General features: G+C 37.6%; 1 protein-coding gene across 3 annotated transcripts in view; it reads left to right on the top strand.

The window, feature by feature from the left end:
- Akap11 (A-kinase anchoring protein 11) overlaps nucleotides 1-22,323 on the top strand; it is a 48,237-nt gene that overhangs the window by 16,164 nt on the left and 9,750 nt on the right. The window contains exons 3-10 of one of the 3 annotated variants that reach the window (XM_034497621.1): nucleotides 3,691-3,807; nucleotides 6,557-6,604; nucleotides 8,229-8,363; nucleotides 9,619-9,883; nucleotides 10,388-14,819; nucleotides 16,843-16,998; nucleotides 21,303-21,389; nucleotides 22,099-22,145. In XM_034497621.1, the coding sequence (XP_034353512.1) occupies nucleotides 3,691-3,807; nucleotides 6,557-6,604; nucleotides 8,229-8,363; nucleotides 9,619-9,883; nucleotides 10,388-14,819; nucleotides 16,843-16,998; nucleotides 21,303-21,389; nucleotides 22,099-22,145 (5,287 nt within the window). The remainder of the gene's footprint in view (nucleotides 1-3,690; nucleotides 3,808-6,556; nucleotides 6,605-8,228; nucleotides 8,364-9,618; nucleotides 9,884-10,387; nucleotides 14,820-16,842; nucleotides 16,999-21,302; nucleotides 21,390-22,098; nucleotides 22,146-22,323) is intronic. The other 2 variants (XM_076930690.1, XM_034497622.2) reach the window with 2 other exon arrangements.

Consider the following 22,323-nt stretch of genomic DNA (forward strand, 5'->3'; position numbering starts at 1 on the left):
AAAGAAATGTACGCTATGACTGAATTTAGGAGATGTGGTGCATTACCATTTCTGTTCTTTTTGGTGACCTGGTTGTTCCAGATGTAGCCAATGGGAATTCCAGTGACTTCTGTGTTTTTTTGACATTGCCCAATTAGTCTTTGAGCACTTCTCTGCATTCTGGCACAGTTAGATGGTATAACTTCTTTTGTATGTTCTCTCTGTCTAGAACCAGATATTTTTCTGAGGAGCTCTGGATCTTTTAATTGCTGGTTGGTGTTTAGAAACTACAGTCTGGGTATGGGATCTGTTCATTGCTACTTGAGGGTTATTGTTTCTAAGACCCTGTCTTAGAAAATGTAGTATATATATTTAAAGAAATATGAACACATCTTGATAGGTGAGATTGAAATTTAACATTATATACCTTTTTCTTGAATTTTGTAATATTATCTCTTAGATTACAGATTTGAGGTAGAACTTTTAATAGTTAGCAGCTGTTTGTTGACATCATATAAAATGTGAGGAGATGAAGTGAATGGAATGTAGTTTTCATGATACAGTTCAGTGGGTAGAAAAGATATACATATGAATATTATAATCATAATATGTTATAATACTGATCAAGTGACCTTAATCTGCAAACAGTAAAGGAGAAAATTAGACTAAAGAGTGGGAAGATCATCTTCAGCCTTGGTGTGGATAGGGTTTCTGTAGGACAAGATTGTGGTATAAGGCATTCCCACAGGCAGGAAGAGTGGGCCACATATCAGAAGAGGAATATTGGAGTTAGTGGGAAGTTAGTGTTGCCTTTCTGTCTAACTGTAATATGCATTGTCTCCTCTGTGTACTTGGCATTTTTGGCAACTTTCTTTCCCAGACACGGAGTCTTTTACCTGATTTTTGTCATATAGCTGTTTTCAGACCACTGAGAAGTCTTATTTTTAGTTATTTTTTCTCTGTCTCTTAAGAGAAGAATAGTTTTTATATTTGCTCCCATGAATATTTGTTACTCCTTCTAAGAAGGGCCAAAGTACCCACACTTTGGTCTTCCTTCTTCATGAGCTTCATGTGGTCTGTGAGTTGTATCTTGGATATTGCGAGCTTTTGGGCTAATATCCAGTTATCAGTGAGTATATACCATGTGTGTTCTTTTGTGATCGGGTTACCTCACTCAAGATGGTATTTTCTAGCTCCATCCATTTACCTAAGAATTTCTCGAGTTCATTGTTTTTAATAGCTGATTAATATTCCATTGTGTAAATGTATTACATTTTCTGTATCCATTCCTCTGTTGAAGGACATCTGGGTTCTTTCCAGCTCTGGCTACTATAAATAAGGCTGCTATGAACATAGTGGAGCATGTGTCCTTGTTATATGTTGGAGCATCTTTTGGTATATGCCCAGGTATAGCTGGTCCTCAGCTAATGCTGTGTCCAATTTTCTGAGGAACAGCCAAACTGATTTCCAGAGTGGTTGTACTAGCTTGCAACCCTACCAACAATGGAGGAGTGTTTCTCTTTCTCCACATCCTCGACAGCATCTACTATCACCTGAGTTTTTGATCTTGGCCATTCTGACTGGTGTGAGGTGGAATCTCAGGGTTGTTTTGATTTGCATTTCCCTGATGACTAAGGATATTGAACATTTCTTTAGGTGCTTCTCTGCCATTTGAGATTCCTCAGTTGAGAATTTCTTGTTTAGTTCTGTACCCCATTTTTAATAGGGTTATTTGGTTGTCTGGAGTCTAATTTCTTGAGTTCTTTATATATATTGAATATTAGCCCTCTTTTGAATGTAGGATTGGTAAAGATCTTTTCCCAATCTGTTGGTTGCCGCTTTGTCCTATTGACAGTGTCCTTTCCTTACAGAAGCTTTACAATTTTATGAGGTCCCATTTGTCAATTCTTGATCTTAGAGCATAAGCCATTGGTGTTCTGTTCAAGAACTTTTCCCCTGTGCCTAGGTATTCGAGGGTCTTCCCCACCTTATCTTCTGTTAGTTTCTGTGTATCTGGTTTTATGTGAAGGTCCTTTATCCACTTGGACTTGAGCTTTGTACAAGGAGATAAGAATGGATTGATTTGCATTCTTCTACATGCTGACCTCCAGTTGAGCCAGCACCATTTGTTGAAAATGCTGTCTTTTTTTCCACTAGACGGTTTTACTTCCTTTGTCAAAGATCAAGTGATCATAGGTGTGTGGGTTCATTTCTGGGTCTTCAGTTCTATTTCATTGATCTTCCTGCCTGTTTCTGTACCAATACCATGCAGTTTTTATCACTATTTCTCTGTAGTACAGCTTCAGGTCAGGGATGGTAATTCCCCCAGAAGTTCTTTTATTGTTGAGAATAGTTCTCGCTATCCTGGGTTTTTTGTTATTCCAAATGAATTTGCAAATTGCTCTTTTTATCTCTATGAAGAATTGATTTGAAATTTTGATGGGGATTGCATTGCATCTGTAAATTGCTTTTGGCAAGATGGCCATTTTTATTATATTAATCCTGCCAATCCATGAGCATGGGAGCTCTTTCCATCTTCTGAGATCTTCTTCGATTTCTTTCTTCAGACACTTGAATTTCTTGTCATACAGATCTTTCACTTACTTGGTTAGAGTCACAACATGGAGGGACCTCCATGAGACTGCTCCACCTGAGTATCCATCCCTTGTGCAGTCACCAAAGATAGACACTGATGTGGATGCCAGGAAGTGCATGCTGTCAGGAGCCTGATAAAGCTGTCTCCTTAGAGGTCTGCCAGAGCCTGAAATATACAGAGGCAGGTGCTCACAGCTAATCATTGAGCTGATCACTGGGTTCCCAATGGAGGAGTGAGAGAGAAAACTGAAGGAGCTGAAAGGGTTTGAGGCCCCATGGGGAGAGCAACCAACTAACCAACCAGAGCTCCCAGGGTCTAAACCACCAGCATGGGGGCACATAGGCAGGGACCCATGGCCCCAGCTGTATACATAGGGGAGGATGACATTGTCAGGCATAGGTGGGTGAGGAAGTCCTTGGTCCAGTGAAGGCTGGACACCCCAGTGTGGGGGAAATCCTGGGTGGGGAGGTGGGAGTAGGTGGGTGGGTGGGTGGGGCCATATCCTCATAGAAGCAGGAGGGGGGGATGAGATGGGAGGTTCTTTGGTGGGGGGGGGGAATGGGGAAAGAGGATTACATCTGAAATGTCAATAAAATATACAATTAAAAGAAAGAGAAGTATAGTTGGTGCTAATGTACCCTTTTCTAGCTACAACATTTCACTCAGTATAAGAGTTGTTTTTTTTCTACTAGTGACTCAGAAATAACATATGCAGTTTGCTAATTTTACTGTAAGGCAGTGATTTTCAACCTGTTCCCTCTTGAGACCCTTTGGGGGTCGCATCTGAGTTATTCTACATGTTTGATATTTACATTATTACTCATAATAATAGAAAATTACAGCTATGAAGTAACAATGAAATAGTTTTATGGTTGGGGGTCACTACAACATGAGGAGCTGTATTAAGGGGTTGCAGCGTTAGGAAGGTTGAGAACCACTGGTGTGAAGGTGAGTGTAAGTAAATCTGGAGCATAGGTCTATATGGTCTTAACACATTGAGCTTAACAAATAATATAAAAACGATTAATTGGAGAATGAGTAACTGTGAAACTCAGATATCTGCAAGTTTTCTTACTTGTCTTAGAAGTAAATTCTTTTGTTTATTCATTCTACAGAGCTTCAGTGAAGATGTGTTCCAGTCTGTAAAGTCTTTATTGCAGAGTGAGAAGGAGCTATGCAGTGTATCAGGAGGAGAGTGTTTAAACCAGGATGAGCATGCCCAGTTAACTGAGGTTTGCCATATGACTTTGTGAACCCTTTTGCAATTGTGCACAATATGTTTTCATGGTCTTTGTATAACTGCAGTCTGTTTTTAAAAGCTGTACATAGTACTAATAATTTGGAAACAATTAGGTTATTTTGAGGATATGACTTTGTAGGTTGACAGTGCCCCAAGGCAGGCCTCATAATGGGGCATATTTGGGCAACACAATTGGACCTGATTTTTTTTTTTTTTTTATGACAGTACCATGTTATGTGGGTATAGAGTTGCGGGTGAATCTGGGATTAATTAGGGAGGGCGAATATGCTCAAAATACATTGTGTGAAATTCTTAAATAATTAATAAAAATGTTATTTGAAAAGAAGTATCTGTTTTAAATAGTAGCTAACGTCATTGACTGATTGTTATTATTACCCTGTTTGTAAGTGCACAGGTGTTACTAGCCTCTCACTGGGCAGGTACGGCTTATTCAGTGGCTGCTGCTTTTATATTGTTTCTTTTATTCTGAAAGGAAAAAGTACACTTATTTCATGTCACTTTTAAAATCTTTTTCTTGATTGTCTCAGTCCTTTGATTTAAAGTATAAAATGGTAAGTTTATCTTTGGAATTAAGATACCACTTGGAAGTGTGTGTGTGTGTGTGTGTGTGTGTGTGTGTGTGTGTGTTTGTGTGTATTTTACATACATATCATGCTTACCTATTTCTCTGCAATAGCAATTTTTTCAACTTTGTTTGAATTCATTGTTATTAAAAGGAGTGATTTTTTTTAACAGCATCTGTAGTCCATCCTGACATTCATATTACAAATTAGAACATGGTGTTGAGGGCTGAGAGTATAGCTTAAGAGTAGATCCTTTACGTAACATGTGAAAGCTCCAAGTTTACTATCAGTTCTTCACTGCTTAAAGTTGGTTCGCATATCTAAATCTGTCCTTTTTGAAGCTAGGTTTCTAATAAGCTTGATTCCTTACTTGGGGGTAAGAGGCATGTCCTTAGTGCCTGTCCTTTCAGCCTGTTCCATGAGATCTTCTGTATCACCAGAAGGAGCCGGGCTCCCTGGGCACCTCCAGGACCCAAGGTCATTGTATTTTCTCTTTTGTCTTCAGCAAGGAAACTTGAAAGAATAGGAGAAATTTATGTCCCATTTTAGGGTATGCATATCTCAAATATCTTAAGTTTTGGGTTTTTTTTTCTTTCCAGTGTACTGGTTCATTTTAAATCAAGTATCTGAGCATATGAAAGATGTTGCTGCAGCTTGGCTGACAATTTTTTGTTGTTTTCAGTTTCATCTGTGTGTGTGTGTTTACTTGAAAAAATTCTTTTCCTAGAAAAAGGAGCATGTCTCTCATATACACATGCATATATATATATATATGATTTCAAATCTGTTCCCCTGTACCTTAACTCTCCACCTTCTCTTTTCCATCCCTTCTGTTCTGTTAACCTCCGTTTCTCTAGACCATTTTACTTCTCCTCTTATTTGATACATAAATATATGCTTTTATGTGATTGTATAAAATCTACGAACTAAATATCTGTTTGAAAAAAGGAAAGAAATTAGTGCCTGTGTTTTAGGGAGGGATGCTGTATTGCCTGAAAATGTTATGAGGAGACAGGCTTCTTCTGGACAGCAGTTTACTAGATGCCTAGAAGGTACCTAACATTCTACTGGACTAGTAGCCATAATTAATAAAGTGCCAGGGTAATTTTAGATTCTGACTAGCTTCTTAGTCATCAGAAAGGAATCAAAGTATATTCAATGTAGTCTTATATTTTAACCATCCAGTTTTTCTCCAGTACTTTAGTTGCTGTTATTTAAATATTTTGTATTTCTAAACACAACACTTAGTTGGTAGATCATTTACCAATTTTAAGGGGCTAACATGATGACAAGGACATAAAGATAAATCTAAAAAATAACTTTTCAGGCTATATTCTTTGCAGGAAAGTGAGAGTACTGAAAAATAAAAAAAAAAGAGTATATTGTTTATCCAGTGAATTAGGAAAAAGAGGTCACAGAAAACTTTCCAATTAGTTACTGCTAAATATTTCAGTGTATTGCCTTTCAATCTTATTTTTCATGCATTTGTTTTTAATAATAAGGAAGAAATGTGCATAACACATTTTTTATAACTTGTTCTTTTTTACTTAATACATTTCCACATGCTACTAAAGATACCATAGATACTTGAGTTTTATAATTTGTGTAGAGAGAAGTATATCTATAAGAGTGTTGAAGGGAATATTAGTAGAGTCATATCTAGTGAGGAGGAAGCCTGAGGGAGTCTACACAGGGAAGGTCTCTCTGAGAAGGCTGCTGGAACTTATAGCAACTTGCAGAATGAAGAGAAGCCAGGTCTAGAAGTGTCTGAGGAAGAGCTTCTATCAAGGGGACACCACTGCAAGAATCTTAAGCAGTCATGTACAGTATGTGCTGGACGTAGAAGGGGTCTCATGGGTTTGAAGGAAATGAGGGCAGGCTGAAGGCATCCATTAACAACCATGGGAAATGGGTAAGTGGCATGGCAGTGGACAAGTCCAGTGATGTGGAAGTAAGAGCACATGGCAGTGACAATGGGAATGAGGAGGGAGAGGGAAAGATGGATGGTAATGTTCAGAGCTACAGTGTAGCAGAAACCTTGGGCATTGGGAGCACTGCCTGCCCAGTGTTTAGTGCCACGCTTACTGTGCCTTGTCCATATTCTGACTCAGGACTTTAAACACCGTAAACTAATGGAGATTTTCTTTTTTAATTCAGGTCACATTTCTGGGCTTTAATGAAGAAGCAAATGCTGCTCACATGCAGGTGGGGTCAATTTTTTGAATTGGCAAAGACTATGGGGGACTACTTAAATTTTGGAGTGTTCAAATTTTACTTTAGTGCTCAAATTTTACACTAATCTTAAGGTATCTTAAAGCTAAAAGATGCCATTTGAAGCCAGGCATAATGGTGCATGCCTTTAATTCCAGCACTCATGAGGCAAAGGCAGGCTGAACTTGAGTTCAGGATCAGTGGCTGGTCTGTACAGTGTGTTCCAGGCCAACCAGGGCTACATAGTGAGTCTCTGTCCCTACCCCAAGCCTCAGAAACAAAGATAACATTTGAGTGTGGTCTGTAAATCTTCAATTGCAGCATTTTTACTAAGGATTCCTTTGTTGTTATTTGCGAGACAAGGTCTTCTCAGATATCCTTGCTGTGGCCTTAAACTTTTAGAAAGCCTGCTGCCTCCTCCTCCCAAGTGCTGGGATAACAACTGTGTGTTACCTTGACTAGTTTTTGTTGATAATTCTTGCTAAGGAAAGCAGATTTAGATTTCACTGTTAAAATCATTTATCTGAAATCTTTAAACCACAGGCCATTTATTTGATTATGATCATTATATTGCATGTAACATTTGTATATTTTGATTTTAGTAATAAAGTTCTTGTATATTTAGTAGAGTAGAATTAAATATAAAAGGTCAGATTTTTTAAAGGTCTCAATTTTTACATATTTATAAATTTGTGCACAAGTTTATAGCCCACTTCATTTAGGCATTTATAGGGGGACTGATATTTGAGGTTAGGATCAATAAAGGAATGCCTGACAGTTGCACAAATCACTGCAGATAAGCTTTCCTTGTGCTGCTGCTACAAAACTGGCAGAAGGAAATAGCCTGGACAACAGGAACAGAGAGGGCATACTCTCCAGAACAACACACAAATATAGAACTGGACTTGCAAGGCTGATGCAGGAGTGTCATTGAGTCCAGGTTGGGCTGCATAGTTCCAGGCCAGCTTTACCTATAGAGTGATACTATTTCAAAAACAAAACGGACAGCACACCTCCTCTGGCCCTTAGGAGCTGTAGACAGGACCACCTGTATGAAACCTCTACTCTCTGCCAGGCAAAGACTGGAGGGAACCTTGAGCTGGAAAAAATATTTAAAGAAAAAAAGAAAAGAAAAGAAAAGAAAAGAAAAGAAAGCCAACAGAAAAGAAATCTCTAACCTGCATAAACTCTTTGAAGGCTTACTACAATACCTTCGGAAAAAGTGAACTTAAAATTTAAAGAGATAAAACTCAATCTCTGAAGAAGGGTGTTCAGTAGCTAAGAATTCTATATGAAAAACTCCAGCATCAAACCAGAGGACTTCAAGGTGACAACTACTAAAAACATGTAAATGCTGATCAGCATAGATGTGTGAGGTGTTCTGTTAAGATTGACGAGGTAGCTTGGTAGCAGAATGCTCAAGGCTGTAAAGCATTACTGAGTAACCTTTGCTTTATTTGTGAGTTAAAAAATGACTCTGTAGATAAACTGTGTACATACATACAATGTTGTCTGTATCCAAACTCATGAAGTGTACTCGTCAATAACAACATTGTAGAAACCTTGACAGTGTTACTCTGTAGTATTGTTCATTGCTGTCACTGTTATTTAAAATTAGGATCTAGCTGCAATTTCACTGGAACTTCCAGATCTTCTGAATTCGCTCCACTTCTGCAGTCTAAGTGAAAATGAAATCATTTGTATGAAGGATACCAGTAAATCATCCGATGTAAGCAGTAGTCCTCTAAATCAGGTAAGTGGTGGATCATTTCTAATCTGCTTTTTCGGGGCATGTTTTTAATTATATTTGCTCAGTAATAGAAAGTGATTGGAGCTTTCCTTATTTTAATGTGGTCTCAAGGAAGTGGTATATTTGAAAAGTCTAACTCACAAAGCATTGCCAACCTTGAAGTATAAAATAATTTTGATTATGGCTTATAAACTAATTCCTGCCAGCGAAGTTCTGTCAGTGGTATGCAAACTTTTAGTGAAATATTTCTGTTCATATTTCTTTGTATAACTGTAGGGACTGCTCCTGCTTTATGGCCATCCCACATTTGTATGTATTGCAAGTTGAATGTTTCAGAAAATGGACTTCCAGTTAACTTTCTGATTAGAGATCTTCCATATAAAATGTTGTTTTCATAAGACACTCTTTAGTTTATCACTAACTATTTTTGCATTTTAGGAAGTAAGACATTTACAGCTGTGTGAGTAGGTTTACAATTTGGAGAACTTACTCCAGCTATGGGATACTGCTTTGTTCTTTGTGAGATCCATGACTAGAGCTGTGCCTTGTTTCCTGGATTGTGCTGTTCATTCTTAAACATTTGCTTTATTTGCTGGGGCATAAAGGGTGATTGGCTGTTACATTTGCTTTCTTCTTTGTGAAAACAAATCACTTACCAGTGTCTGCATTTAAAATGCATTGTGTATAGGGAAAACTAATGGCTCATGTTCTTAATCAAAGCTGTAACCATGATTTTAAGTTTTAATACTGGAGAAATTCAAGTTAAAAAAACAAGGCCAGTTCTTGTGTGGTGGAAGGGAAGGTGACATGTTGGGAGCTCTAGGAAAGTGGAATCACAAGTAAACTAGATTCCGATTTCTGCCCATTCATAGTGTATAGGTGAGATTGGTAAATATTAACCATATTACAAACATACAGTAATAGAAAAAATAATTGCCCAAGAGACAAGCGACAGTAGCTTCTATAACATTTAAGGAGAGAGATTGGGGAGAATTTGAATGCATGAGACAAAAAAAGATTGGAAAGGAAAAATATTAAAATGAGATTTAAATAAAAGTAAATATATATCTTTAGATAACTTCAGAAAATTAAATACTTAAAAATGATTAAACATTACAGAATGAAGGAACCTTTCAGGATGCATGCATTTCTTGTCCCCTTCCCCACTCCCTTGAGGTTTATTTCTAGGCTTCACTTCCAGAAGATGTTTTATATTTAAAATTAAAACTGATTTTTATCATCTTTCATCTCTCCCAAGAGTCATCATTCGGGAATGCTTTGTGTCATGAGAGTGTCACCTACATTACCAGGACTCAGAATTGATTTTATCTTTAGTCTCCTAAGTAAATATGCTGCGGGCATAAGACACACCCTGGACACATACTTGCATCAGAAGCACCACCTTGAGACCACTGATGAAGATGATGATGATACGAACCAGTCTGTGTCTTCCATAGAGGATGACTTTGTCACTGCTTTTGAGCAGTTAGAGGAGGAAGAGAATGCAAAGCTATATAATGATGGTGTGTGCCTTTTATTGGACTTTTTCCTAAAAATAGATTGAAGTTAAAAGTTTGGTTTTGAAGTTTTAAGGAGACTTAACAATTGAAATTTATTTTGAAACTTGACCTTGTTTAAACATTTTAATAGTTTTTATTAAAGGAATGAATTTTCCTGTGATATTTAAGGTCATTGTTATGGTTGTATTGTTTAAGCCTTTATTACCTCATAACCTATTATCTAGCATTTTGCCATGTTCAAATGTCAAAATGGTTAGCTGGCAGTCACTAGTAATTTTTCTAACAAATGACAAGGAGGTGAGTTTCCCATAGGCATGTATCTGAAGGCATAGGGTAAAATGAGATTGTTTTATTAAAAGGTATACTTGCTCCCAAGTGTTACTTTCTGATGAACTTTCTGTTAAATAGCATGTAGAAAGCATTTATGATGTAAACATTTTGTGTTTAATGTCAGTGTTTTAAAACAATTTTTCTAGAATAATCTAAGAATTTTATTTTTTCCTATAGAAATAAATATTGCTACACTTAGAAGCCGGTGTGATGCTGCCTCTCAGACTACTTCAGGTCACCATTTAGAGAGCCATGATTTTAAAGTGCTGGTTAGTTACGGATCACAGAAGTCATTGGCTAAACCCTCACCTTCAGTAAATGTTCTGGGACGCAAAGATGCTCCTTCTGTGAAAACATCAGTTACAACATCAATTTCAGAGCCCTGGACCCAAAGGAGTCTCTACAGGTCATCCAGTGCCTCAGATAAAGGCAAGGACACACAGGAGACATCCTTCCCTTCTTCTCCTGTCCACTCCTCAGAGTCTGAGTGCTCAAGCCCAAGTCCTGTGATTTTTTTGGATGAAGAGGGGTATCAAAAAAGTTTAAAAGCGAAACTTGAGCTGCCCGAAATCCCTGTGACAAAAGATGATGTAGAGGATTCAGACTCAGAAGTGAGTGAGTTTTTTGATAGCTTTGATCAGTTTGATGAACTAGAGCAAACTTTGGAGACTTACCTGTTAATGGAAGATCCTATCATAGGGAATTCATCACAGAAGATAGGGCACAAATATGAAAAATCTTGTATGAATCCTCAGAAATTCAAGTTTGAGCGCCCAGCTCTTCCAGCTAATGTTAGAAAGCCAACTCCTCGCAAACCTGAGTCTCCGTATGGTCACCTGTGTGATGCTCCAGACTCTCCTCGTCCAGTGATGGCATCAGAGGACAGTGGATTGTTTAGCCCTATTCGAACCTCTGCTTTTAGTCCTCCTGGAAGCTGTACTCCTGCTGAATGTGTTTGCCAAATAGACACTAGTGAAAATAGGGGTCAGGAAAATTACTGCACTTACAAAGATTATGCAGATAGTCTTTCATGTGAAGTACTAGGCTCAGTTCTTCATACGCAACGTGCAAACACAGTGTCAGATATTAAAAGTATTAAAAGGGGAAGAAATAATACTGTAACTTGTAAGCATGGAGACTCTGATCAGAAAAGTAAATGTAGAAAATCTTCAATGATTACAGATAGCGTTCAGAAGTTTGCAGCAGATCTTGTGGGAAAAAGTTTTGGCAGTGCGTTTAAAGACTTACAGAAAGGAGTTTCTTCATGTACCAATGCATTGTGCCACTTAGCTGTCAAATTGACATCATCTGTATTTCAGATGGCATTTAATGAACTTAGAAGGCAGTGTGCATTTTCACTAAAAGAACGAGCCATTGGTAGCCTGGCCAGTCTTTTGGTGAGTGAAGCCTTATCAAATGCCTTGAAAGACCTACAGTATGTGAAGAAGCAGATGTTTACAAACACAGTTGCTAGGTTTGCTGCGGACCTTGCTGAAGAGCTTGTTTTTGAAGGTATCATGGAAGTGTGTCAGTTTTCATGTCCTCAAACACCTGCATCTTCACAGTGTCAGTCATTTGACTTTGAAGACAAAGTTGTGAAGTTGTATGCCAAAGATTTGTCTGAATCTGTAATACAAGAAGCATTCATAGAGCTGTCACAGACTGACGTGGCCTTTACAACAAAGGCAGCAGTTAATGTTTCTATGGGTAATGTCAAGTACGTGAGTGCAGAAAATGTAGTGTCACCTACGCAGACCTTTACATTTTCCTCATCCTTTAGCAGTCAAGCAGTTATGATGACAAAACCAATGCAGGAATATAAGAAAGAATACACAGTGCAGAAGGCTTTGTTTTGTACCTCTGGAATTGTCACTTCTATACCAGTGCCTTTGGCAGGTAGTGCCCTTCTCCCATATCATATGTCATCTGCTTTGTATCAGTCCAAGCCTCTTTCATCATCTGAGCATGGTAAAGCAAATGGTGAATCAACCCAAGAAAGCAATGGAGAGGAAGTGGATTGTCTCAGAAATACCTGTCTACCTTCAGAACTCAATCCATGCAACCAGAATGACTTCAAACCAACTAATGGTGATATTGACATGCAGAGTCCTTCAAAATTAATGAGTGGCTCTGTGATTATTAGCAACTTTTCCGCAGCAATGGTACATACGATTGTAAATGAAACCTTAGAGTCCATGGCATCCTTCAAAGCTACAAAAACTGTTGATTCAAATGCAGATTACTTAACTAAATCAATAAAGGGAAAAGCCTGTTCTCTTTCCCTTTGTGACCAAGCAGCACCACAACAGAACAAAGCTAGCTGTAAGGACATGTTTGCAGAGCAGTTATCAAAGTCTATTATTAAACATTCCCTGGATAAAAGCAAGTCAGTGGTTCCAAATATAGATAAAAAACCAGTTAGTAAGGAACATGTGCTTATTCTTGGAGAAGAATCACAGTTGACCTTGGGGGAAACTCCCAAATTCCTTGACTTTTCAGATAACTCACCTCACCTTTCACTCTTTGTTGGAAAGTGTTGTGTTCCAGAATGTAAAGATTCTGTGGGTTTTGGATTTTCTTTAGAGACACTACCACCTTGTTCAATGATGACAAGTCAGAAATCTGACTTGAAGGAAGTTGTGAAGGACAAAGCAGTGACAAGGAATAATTTGAATAATACTGCACTTGAGCCCTTGTCTTTTGGACAGGAAAGCTCTTTCCGTCACTCACAGAGTTTATCATCTGCAGTACTTACCTGTGTAGATAGTTTGCACGTGGAAGATAAGCAGAAAATCAGAGACAGAAATGTAATACCTGATACTCCCCCATCAACTCCTTTAGTACCATCCCAGACTAGTTCTGAATGGGACATCAAGAAATTAACCAAACAACTCAAGGGGGAGTTAGCCAAAGAATTTGCACCTGCGACACCACCTTCGACACCTCGAAACTCATCTGTTGGTAGTTTGTCTGAGAATGAACACACTACTATAGAAAAGGAAGAGTTTATGTTGAAACTTATGCGCTCTCTTTCAGAAGAAGTTGAGAGCAGTGAAGGTGAAGAACACCCAGAAATGGATGTAAAATCAGAGTACTCAGGGAAAAAAGTTCAGTTCGCAGAAGCATTAGCTACACACATCATTTCTCTTGCAACTGAAGTGGCAGCCTCCCACTTAGATCATGAAATCACTCAAGAATTCAAGGTTCAAAACCCCTACTTAAATGTGCCAAGTCAAAGAAGCATGCTTCCTGCTTTAAGTCATTCAGATGAAAACATGCAGACATGCAATTTTGCAAGTGATATGGCAGCTGATGTCATTGCAGAAGCTGAAAAAATTGCAAACGCTAGAAGTTGTATGCTTTTCAGGCATGAGAAGCACATTTGCCGTGTTGAAGGTGACCGAGGTAAAGCAGAAGAGAGGCTGGATGTAGAGGATATACATCCAGGAGAAGTAGATTCATGTGTTCTCTCATTACCAAGTTGCATGCCAGGTCTGACATATAAGTATCCCAGTTGTGAAAGTGTGACTGATGAATATGCAGGACATGTTATTCAAGTGCTAAAACAGGAAGGAGGCAACGGTGAGCTAATCATGGATCAGTATGCCAGTAGACTGGCCTACCGGTCTGTCAAGTCAGGAGTGCAAGAAGCAGCTAAGACCGTAAAAGTGAAGTGCGGTTCGAAACTGTTCCCTGTGCGCTGCTCTCATGGGAAAACAAACAAGGAACGGTTGGTGATCTCAAGTAAAGAGCATCACCAAGAAGTAGATAAACAAAGACAGAGAAGTGGCAGCCATCTTTGCAAATACCAGACATGTGAAAGGACACAGGATCCATGTAGAAATGAACTTTCTGAACTGTACAGTTTTTCAGCCTCTCTTGCTAGCAGCATAACAAGAGATGTAAAGAAACAGCTGACAGCACCTAAAGTTGACTTGCCAAAGTCTTCAAGAGACAGTTGTCTTTTTGAAAAATCTGAATGTATTGACAGCAGGGAGAGTGTTTCTGGACCAGAATTTTCAAAGTCTTGTCAACCTTTGCAAAACCATGGATTTCGCCAGAATACAGGCAGTTTAAGCAGACACAGTTGTGGAGAGAATGCTCAAACTGTAGAACAGTATGCTAAAAAAATAGTGGATGACACTTTAGAGCTAAGTTTAGGACCCGCAGTTTTCCATAATTCAGAGACCACAACATCAGCAGATAAGATTACTTATGCAGAGAAATTGTCACCACTTATAAATGAAGCTTGCAGATACTGTGACCTTAAGGAATTCCATAGTTGCACCAGAAATTCTGCTCAACTCTTTTCAAAGCAGAGTCTGTGTACTAGTTCTAAGCCAAGTTCACATTCAAAACTTAGTAGCATCCGTCAGAAATCAAGAATTTTCCATCTTGATGTACCTCAAATTCATGTTAATCTTGATAAAAGGGCAGTGCTTGCAGAGAAGATAGTTGCTGAAGCTATTGAGAAAGCAGAGAGAGAGTTGAGCAATACGAGTTTGGCAGCTGATAGTGGAATCGGACAAGATGGGATTAGCTTTGCTGAGAGCCTTACCACAGACATCATGACAACAGCTATGACAAATGCTGGGCATGCTGTTAGCAGGTAGGTTCCAGATTTTATGTGGAGTCTTGTATTAGAGTGAAAAGTTAACTTTACCCTCTATATTTTAGGCTCTTTTCATAAAATGTCTACTTATTTTCATCCTAACTTAACAAAAGACTTCTCTGTTGCATTTGTATGTGGTTTCATATCCTGTGCATGGTTTTCATGTGAAATTTTTGTTTCCCAGTTCCTTTTGAGAGAAATCATTCATTTACAGGGCTGGAAGATGAGAGAAAACACAATAACATCAAATAACAGAACTAAGAAGCAGGTAAATAGACTAAAAGAAACTGGTGGGTTTTATTCAGGAGCTCAGCCTGGTGTGTTTACTACTCTGAGGTTAATGTCTGTTTCTATGGCTGGAACAACACACTACACATGGCTTTGGACTGGTTTTATTTTTCTGCCTCTATCATAGCAGCTCCAGAAGAGGAAACTAGATGATCAGTCCTAAACCCTTACTCCCAGTACTCAGCAGATAACTTTGCCAGTCATTCTTCAGACTATTAGTTTTTTTTCTTAGACCTGGCCAGTAATGTACCTGGGTTCTACTTTAAGCTTGCTGTTATTTTCAGACTCTCTTAGTATTTCTGTTCCTGTGTCTCTTTTAAGCAGTCGTGCCACACTTCTGGAAGTACTGCAAAGTCCACTCGGTTGTATGTAGTTCTGCCTCACATTTTATAAAGTTAAAATGATTAAAGGTTGAAGAGTGATTGATTGAAATAGATTATTCACTAAGATGTTAACTGAATTGTTTCACTAATGTTCCTTTTCTCAGAAATGTTTGATTAATGGTAGAATATATAATAGGGTGTTACAAACCCATTGACACTCACCAGGGAGCCATATGAATATCAAGTAGGAAAGCATATGATAGTGGAATTTTAGAACAATAGTGGATCTAGACTTTATTTTCAATTACCATGAGTCCAGTTACCTAGCAGTCATTACAAACCCTCTTCTAGCCTCCTCTATGAATCATTTTCTTAAAAATGTGGTAGGTTGTAGGAGAAAGTATTAAATAAATAAAATAAAGTTGTGATGTAATATATCTGTGTCTGGAATACTAAGCCTGACTGAGTTGTTAGATCTTAAATGCACACTGAGAAATGCCTTAGAAATGGAAAGGGCAGTTCAGGCTTATTTAAGGTTTCAGAGATATAAAAGAAACTAAAACAGGCAAAAGAAAAAAATCTGCGTTCTCCAAGAGCTGGGGTACTGTGTTCCTAGCAGAGGGCTGGGATGGCATGTGTGCTTTGCTGTGGAGGGACTCGACTCGGAGGGTGGCAGGTAAGAAAGTGGACATTGTGAGGGACCAGCACATACATACATAATGTTCTGAAGCCAGTGGTTTCTCTCCTTGCTTAAGTACCGCTGTTGACTATATACAGATGGAATACTTAGTTTACTTGCTCTAAATGGTTTTTTTACTATGCCATAAAAATATGAATGTCTCTTTGTTTAAAATACTTTTTTAAGACACAGTCTTACTATGTAGCCTTGGCTGGCCTAGAATTATGTAGACCAGGCTGGTCCTTGAATCACAGAAATACCTCCCAAATGCTGAAATATCACTCCTTGCTAAGAAAGATATTTATTATTCATGTTCTGAAGAGATTTGTGTAGTTTGAATATAGGCTTGGTTGACACAGCTAGAATTTCAAACTGCATTTCTTATACTAAAAGCCAAGAGGAGGCTCTTTAGAGTCAAATGAAGGTACTATTTTTATAGGGCAGATGATGCACTTAGAACTTGTAATAAGGTATACTTCTGTTCAGTGTCCTGTTGAAAGTGTGAAATGCTTTAAACCGAATGTAGATACACAAGGGTATCATCCAGGTCGCAAATGTGGTCTTTGCCTTGCTTGTGTTCAGTCTTAGTTATTTGCAGATGCAGTGTTCAAGGATGCTAGTGTGATCAGGGATGTAATTCCTTAGTGTCAGCTTTATCATCTTATTTCTTTATCACAGTTTGTGGTGTTTCAGTTGTTTTTAAAATTATTACCATGTGATCTTTTCTTAGTTCAAAAGAAATAGAAGATTTTCAATCAACTGAGTCACTTGGCAGCCAACAGATGAATCTCAGTGTTGGTGAGGACAGCACGGGTAGCTGGTCCAACTTAAGTTTTGAGGATGACCATCAAGATGAAAGCAGCAGTTTCCATCACCTCAGTGAAAGGTAACTCTGATGTTATAGTTAGTTGGGTGATAAAGGTCTGTAGACGTAAGAAAAGTAAGCAATGGATTTACATTATTCAAAAATTCTCAATTTGGAAATCTGTTTATACTTCCAACATTTTATTATTCACAATGTGGCTTTTTTTTGTTGTTTTTACTTTAATTCTTCTTGAGGGGATGGCTCTCTTCTAGTGTAGCCCAATCTGGTCTTGAAGTTAAGTTTCTCTCCCAATTTTCCAGGATCTGGATTATAGGCTTGTGTATTGTATTGCCATCTCTGACTTCTAAATGGTTTTGACACATATCAAATACAGTAAGGGAGCAGAGCTAATGTTCCTTGGATATACTGACAGCTGACCTGAAAAAATATTGCAGTAGTGTATTTTATTTACATTTTAAGCTTTCATGGATGTTCTGCAAAGTATAATTTATCACTTTAAAGAACATACCTTCATTAGAAACTGAGGACAGTTAGGTGTCTATAAAAGGCATTGCTATAACCCTGTAGTTTTCTTAAGCTAAAATAAGTAGTATCTTTAGGGACAGGACTTCTGCTAGGAACAAAATAGTGAGCATTTATGTAGCTTCTTAGATTGAAAATACAAACATTGTATAGGCTTAGATTTTTTTAAAACCTACTTTAATAAGGGTTATTAAATGCTTTAACCTCCCTTCTAGCCCACCACCTACCAGAGATAGTGGAAAGGAAAGTTTAATAGGACAAAGGAGAATGTGAACATGTTTAGAAATAGTTTTTTGGGGTGATTCCACTCTTCATTGTCAGGACATCAGCAGTTTAGTTCATATGAATCAGCACCAGTAGCTCCATCTACTCAGAAACACTATTCACAAATCAGCAATGGCAGTTCAGTCTAAAAGAAACCCTGGGCTCTGTCAGTCAGCTCAAGTCCACAGAAGTGGTAAGAAGCCACCAGAATACCACCAGGAGTTCTTTGATGCATTTCTCTCTTTGAGGTCACAACAAACAGTGATCAGCTAAGAAGGCAAGAAGAACCAATGCCACAATGTCATCAGCCAAGACCAGCAAAGAGTGACAAGGCAAACCAATGCCACAGTGTAGTCCATTGTGTGTTGTGTTATACCCTTTCCAAATGTCATGTGCTTTCTCTAGTAAAAAAATCACATCCCCCTTTTCCAAGCAGCTTCCAGAAAAACACCATGTGTCTGTTTTCAGCAAAACATCCTTTATAACAGTTTCCAGAAAAATATCACATGACACAACTGAGTCTCCAAAGAAACCAGAAATTTTTACTTTACATGAGCCTGTAATGAAATAGTTCTGTATACTTGAAGACATTTACTTTACATGTAAATTTTCTTAGTTAACTTTGTTCACAACAGTCATTTTGAAATATTTCATTATTATATAGTTTCTTATTTTCTCACCTCTGCCTAAAGGCATTCATGGGTTGCTTATGAACTCCCATAAAGAGTTTGTTCATGTGGGCTGACAGTTGTAATAATAAGTAACAGCCATGGTTGGACCTTAGGGAGGGAGAAGTTCTCAGCATACCTTTCCCAGGAGGTTTACGTGGAAAGAACCTTGTGAGGCTCTTGTTGACTCAGACCCTTGAAATACCCTTGCTGGGAGAGGGAAGGAAGACTGTGGAGTTGGAAGAGAGGATGCGGTGGCTTAAGAAAAGGAGATGGCCTCTGGCTGGGAGGGTTGGTTTTGTACTTGGTTACACAGTTTCTTTTCTTCTTTTATTTCTTCTTCTTTTCTTTCTTTTCTTTTCTTTTCTTTTCTTTTCTTTCTTTCTTTTTTTCTTCTTTTCTTTCTTCTTTTCTTTTCTTTCTTCCTTCCTTCCTTTCTTTCTTTCTTTCTTTCTTTCTTTCTTTCTTTCTTTCTTTCTTTCTCGATACTGTATTTGTTATGTTATGGGAAACATCAGTGTTTTTTACAATTTGGCTGCAAAAAAAGGGTCTTTAAAATGGAAACAGTAGAGCAAGGTCACAAACCATGATTATTCCTATCTGTAATACTATAATATCATTTTTTTTTTCTTTAAGAAAAGCAAGCTTCCAAGACTTCAGTAAGCGTGACATTGCTGCCTAGGACAATTAAACTGGGAAGAAGCCAGTGGTCTTAAGAGGGTTTGTAGAAAGATCAGTGTTTCAGGGCAAGTGTTTGGACCACATTTGAGAGAGGTAGCTTTACAAACATCTTTTGGTGGCCATTGCTGTGGCTACTGTTCTTTCAGGTACAGAGATCAAGGTGGCAGTAAGCATTTTGAATTTTTGCTTTAAATAGGAAGTTCAGTAAAGAACATCAGTTTTAAAAATTAGATTTTAAAAACAGTTTAGGGAGTATATATAATTGATCACAAAGAGAGCTGGCCTGTGTATGTGAATTTCTTAAATATTTTGAATAGCTTGAAATATTTTTGCAATTATGTATTAGAGGCAATTGTGATGTTTTATGGCTATAACCCTCTGGAGGCTGAGGTTAGGAGTATTCACAAAGTTCAAGGCTAGCCTGGGCAATTTATTAAGGCCATGCCTCAACAAGCAAATAAATACACCCCTCCAAAGAAAACATTTTAGAGTTGGGAAGTTGTAGCTCAGTGGTAGATAGAGCATTTACCTGCATGTGCAAGAGTTAAGTTCAGTTTCCAGCATACCATACATACAAAATTATACATGGTGGCTCAAGCTAGGGTGATCATACTTCCAGGTTTACTTGTGTGGTTCTAGTATAAAATAATGGACAACCCCTTCTATTTTGAAAGTGTGCTGTTTAGATGAAGTGCATAGTCTTAGAGGTAGTCATATTACTTAGAGATAGGTAGTATTCTATAAATAACTGACTTCAAATCTGAACCACTTTAATAAACAGGAGAAAGAGGAGGTTAGAAAGATTTCTGCATCTTATTTTTATAACATCTTATTCTCTAGATGTTACTTCTCATGTTCATTTAAAATTTAAATGATGGATTTTATTACTAATTAGCTTGAAAAATTATTAATAGAGTATGGGCAAGAGTTTTAATTTTGTAGTTTTCATTCTTTAGAAAATCATTTTCTTAAAGTAAATAGGGTTTGACAATTAATGCTCTCCTTTTTGTTTATAGTTGTCTATTCTGTGCTACTGTATTTTCTGTGTTTTAGTTTGCCTAATGACAAACTGATGGTAAACCTCTTGTCTTTATGGTTTTATAATGGAACTATATTTATTTGAATATATGTTGAAAAATGGCTTCATTTTACTTTAATGCATTGTAATTTGTGAAAGTTTGATACTGTTAAAGTGAAAATGGATAAGTAATTTATTTGGGAATGCTTAGAAACTACTTAGAGCTTTAGGTAATCATGACTTTGGTTACCTTGACAATACCTACTGATGCACAAGAAGGGAGTTCATGTTAAATGGGCAAAGCCTAGGTTTGTGTTGATGATAGGTTATAATTGACTGTTAGAGAGTGGAAAGTAAAGCTGCTCACCACTGCAAACTAATGTGCTTACTAATTATTTTAATAAGTAGGAATGATTAGAATTTTTAAGTTGCATGTTGAAAATTTTAATCTGAAAAGTAGCCTATAGTTCTGTTGTTGAATATGGTTGCTTCCCCCCCCTCCCCCCCAAACAGTGCTTGCTGTAGTTGTAGATACAGCTGCCTTTTTCTTTTGGCTAGGTAATATAAGAAGCTAGTGCAGTGTGTGGCTTTGGTGACTAGCCAGCCATGCAAATGTATTGCTTAAATAAGCCTTGCTTCTTCTAGCTTTCTTCTGAAGAAAATATGTGCTATCTGCCAACTGCTTAGTGTATGTAATGTCAAAAATAAAGATAATTGGCATATTGACATAATGATCTCTTTAAAATAGGAAGGCAAGGGCTGTTTGAGACAGTTTCTCCTGCACCTTAGCATTGTTTTGTACTATTCAGAAATCTCAGAAGACCTCATCTTAGGTCTTTTTCCTTTTTAAATTTTCTCCAAACTGAGGAGTACGAAGATATATTGCCTTTTTGGTTGTTTTTGATAAGTTATTTGTTAAGGTTTGCCATGAGATATTATGCAGTCATTTGCCATCCTAACAGTTTTGTTGTTTTGATTTTAAAAATAAATGTAAGTTTAGAATAATTCCATGTTGTTTTGAGGACCATGAAAAGACTCCCTCATCTCCAGCCCTGCCAGTTATCCTTTATGGACTAGCAGTGACAGTCTCTCACCCCTCTGTGGATGCTCCACTCCACTGTGGCAGCTTTAGGGCAGAAGCTGTCCCAAGGAAACACAGGTGATCTTCACTATTCATTTTCTAGTTCAGCTCTGTTCTTTTCTCCCTCCAGCAGTAATGGTAACAGCAGTAGCTGGAGCAGTCTTGGTTTAGAAGGAGATTTGTATGAGGACAATTTATCCTTTCCAACATCAGACAGGTTGGTCCAGTTTAGACACTTAACACTGATGACTCTTTCATCACTAATGCATGATGTCATTATTCTTAAGAGAGCCAATGTGTATCAACCTGCTTTTCTCATGAATTTTGACATGATTCTGCTCAATATATTTACATCTAATGAAAATTTCAACTAGCTAAAATATGACTGACATCTAATTGCAAAATGTGTGACTGTTTGCATGGGTTGCTCTGCTTGCTATTTTTCATTCTATCAATGATTTCATTAAAAAGAGCTTGCTTCCTACAGGATTTCTGTTGTTTTTATTTTGTTTTGTTTTCCTAGGTAGTTTAATTTCATATATAATAAAAGGATAGGAAAATTGTTTTAAAACAATAAATGGCATTAGTAGAAGCAGTAGTATTTCATCATTCATGACATTCTATGATATCCAGGTAGTATATCACTTAAAACCAGATTAGAGCACTTCACCTTCCCCTGAAGTGGCTTGGCTTTAAATGTCATGCTAAGGTAGGGCTTCTGTAGGTACCATGTGCAGTTCAGACTTTAACATGAAATAATGTGAGAAGCAAAGCTGCCTTTTGGTTGCCATTTTCTCCTTTCTAAATGTCATATGTCATAGTGTAACATTTCATTCCTTACTACTCTTCTGAGAAGTGATTTTAATTTTAATTCATTACTAATTAAGCTCCTATTTTTTTAAACTACTCTTGTTTTCTTTGAAAAGTGATGGACTGGATGATGGAGATGATGAGCAGGAGGATGGTGGCGAAGGTCAGTCACAGTCTCTCTAAGTCTTTGTGTGTGCAAGTCTCTGTGGTTTGTATTTATGCCTCTTACAGATAAGCTTTGCATTGTTGGTATGAAACATCACAAATCATCTCAAAAACAAAAAGTTTGAGGAAGAAGCTTAGGATACATTTTTCTTTTCAATATTCAAGTCTAAAATCTT

This window comes from Arvicanthis niloticus, chromosome 3, assembly GCF_011762505.2.
Source record: "Arvicanthis niloticus isolate mArvNil1 chromosome 3, mArvNil1.pat.X, whole genome shotgun sequence".
Taxonomy (NCBI): domain Eukaryota; kingdom Metazoa; phylum Chordata; class Mammalia; order Rodentia; family Muridae; genus Arvicanthis; species Arvicanthis niloticus.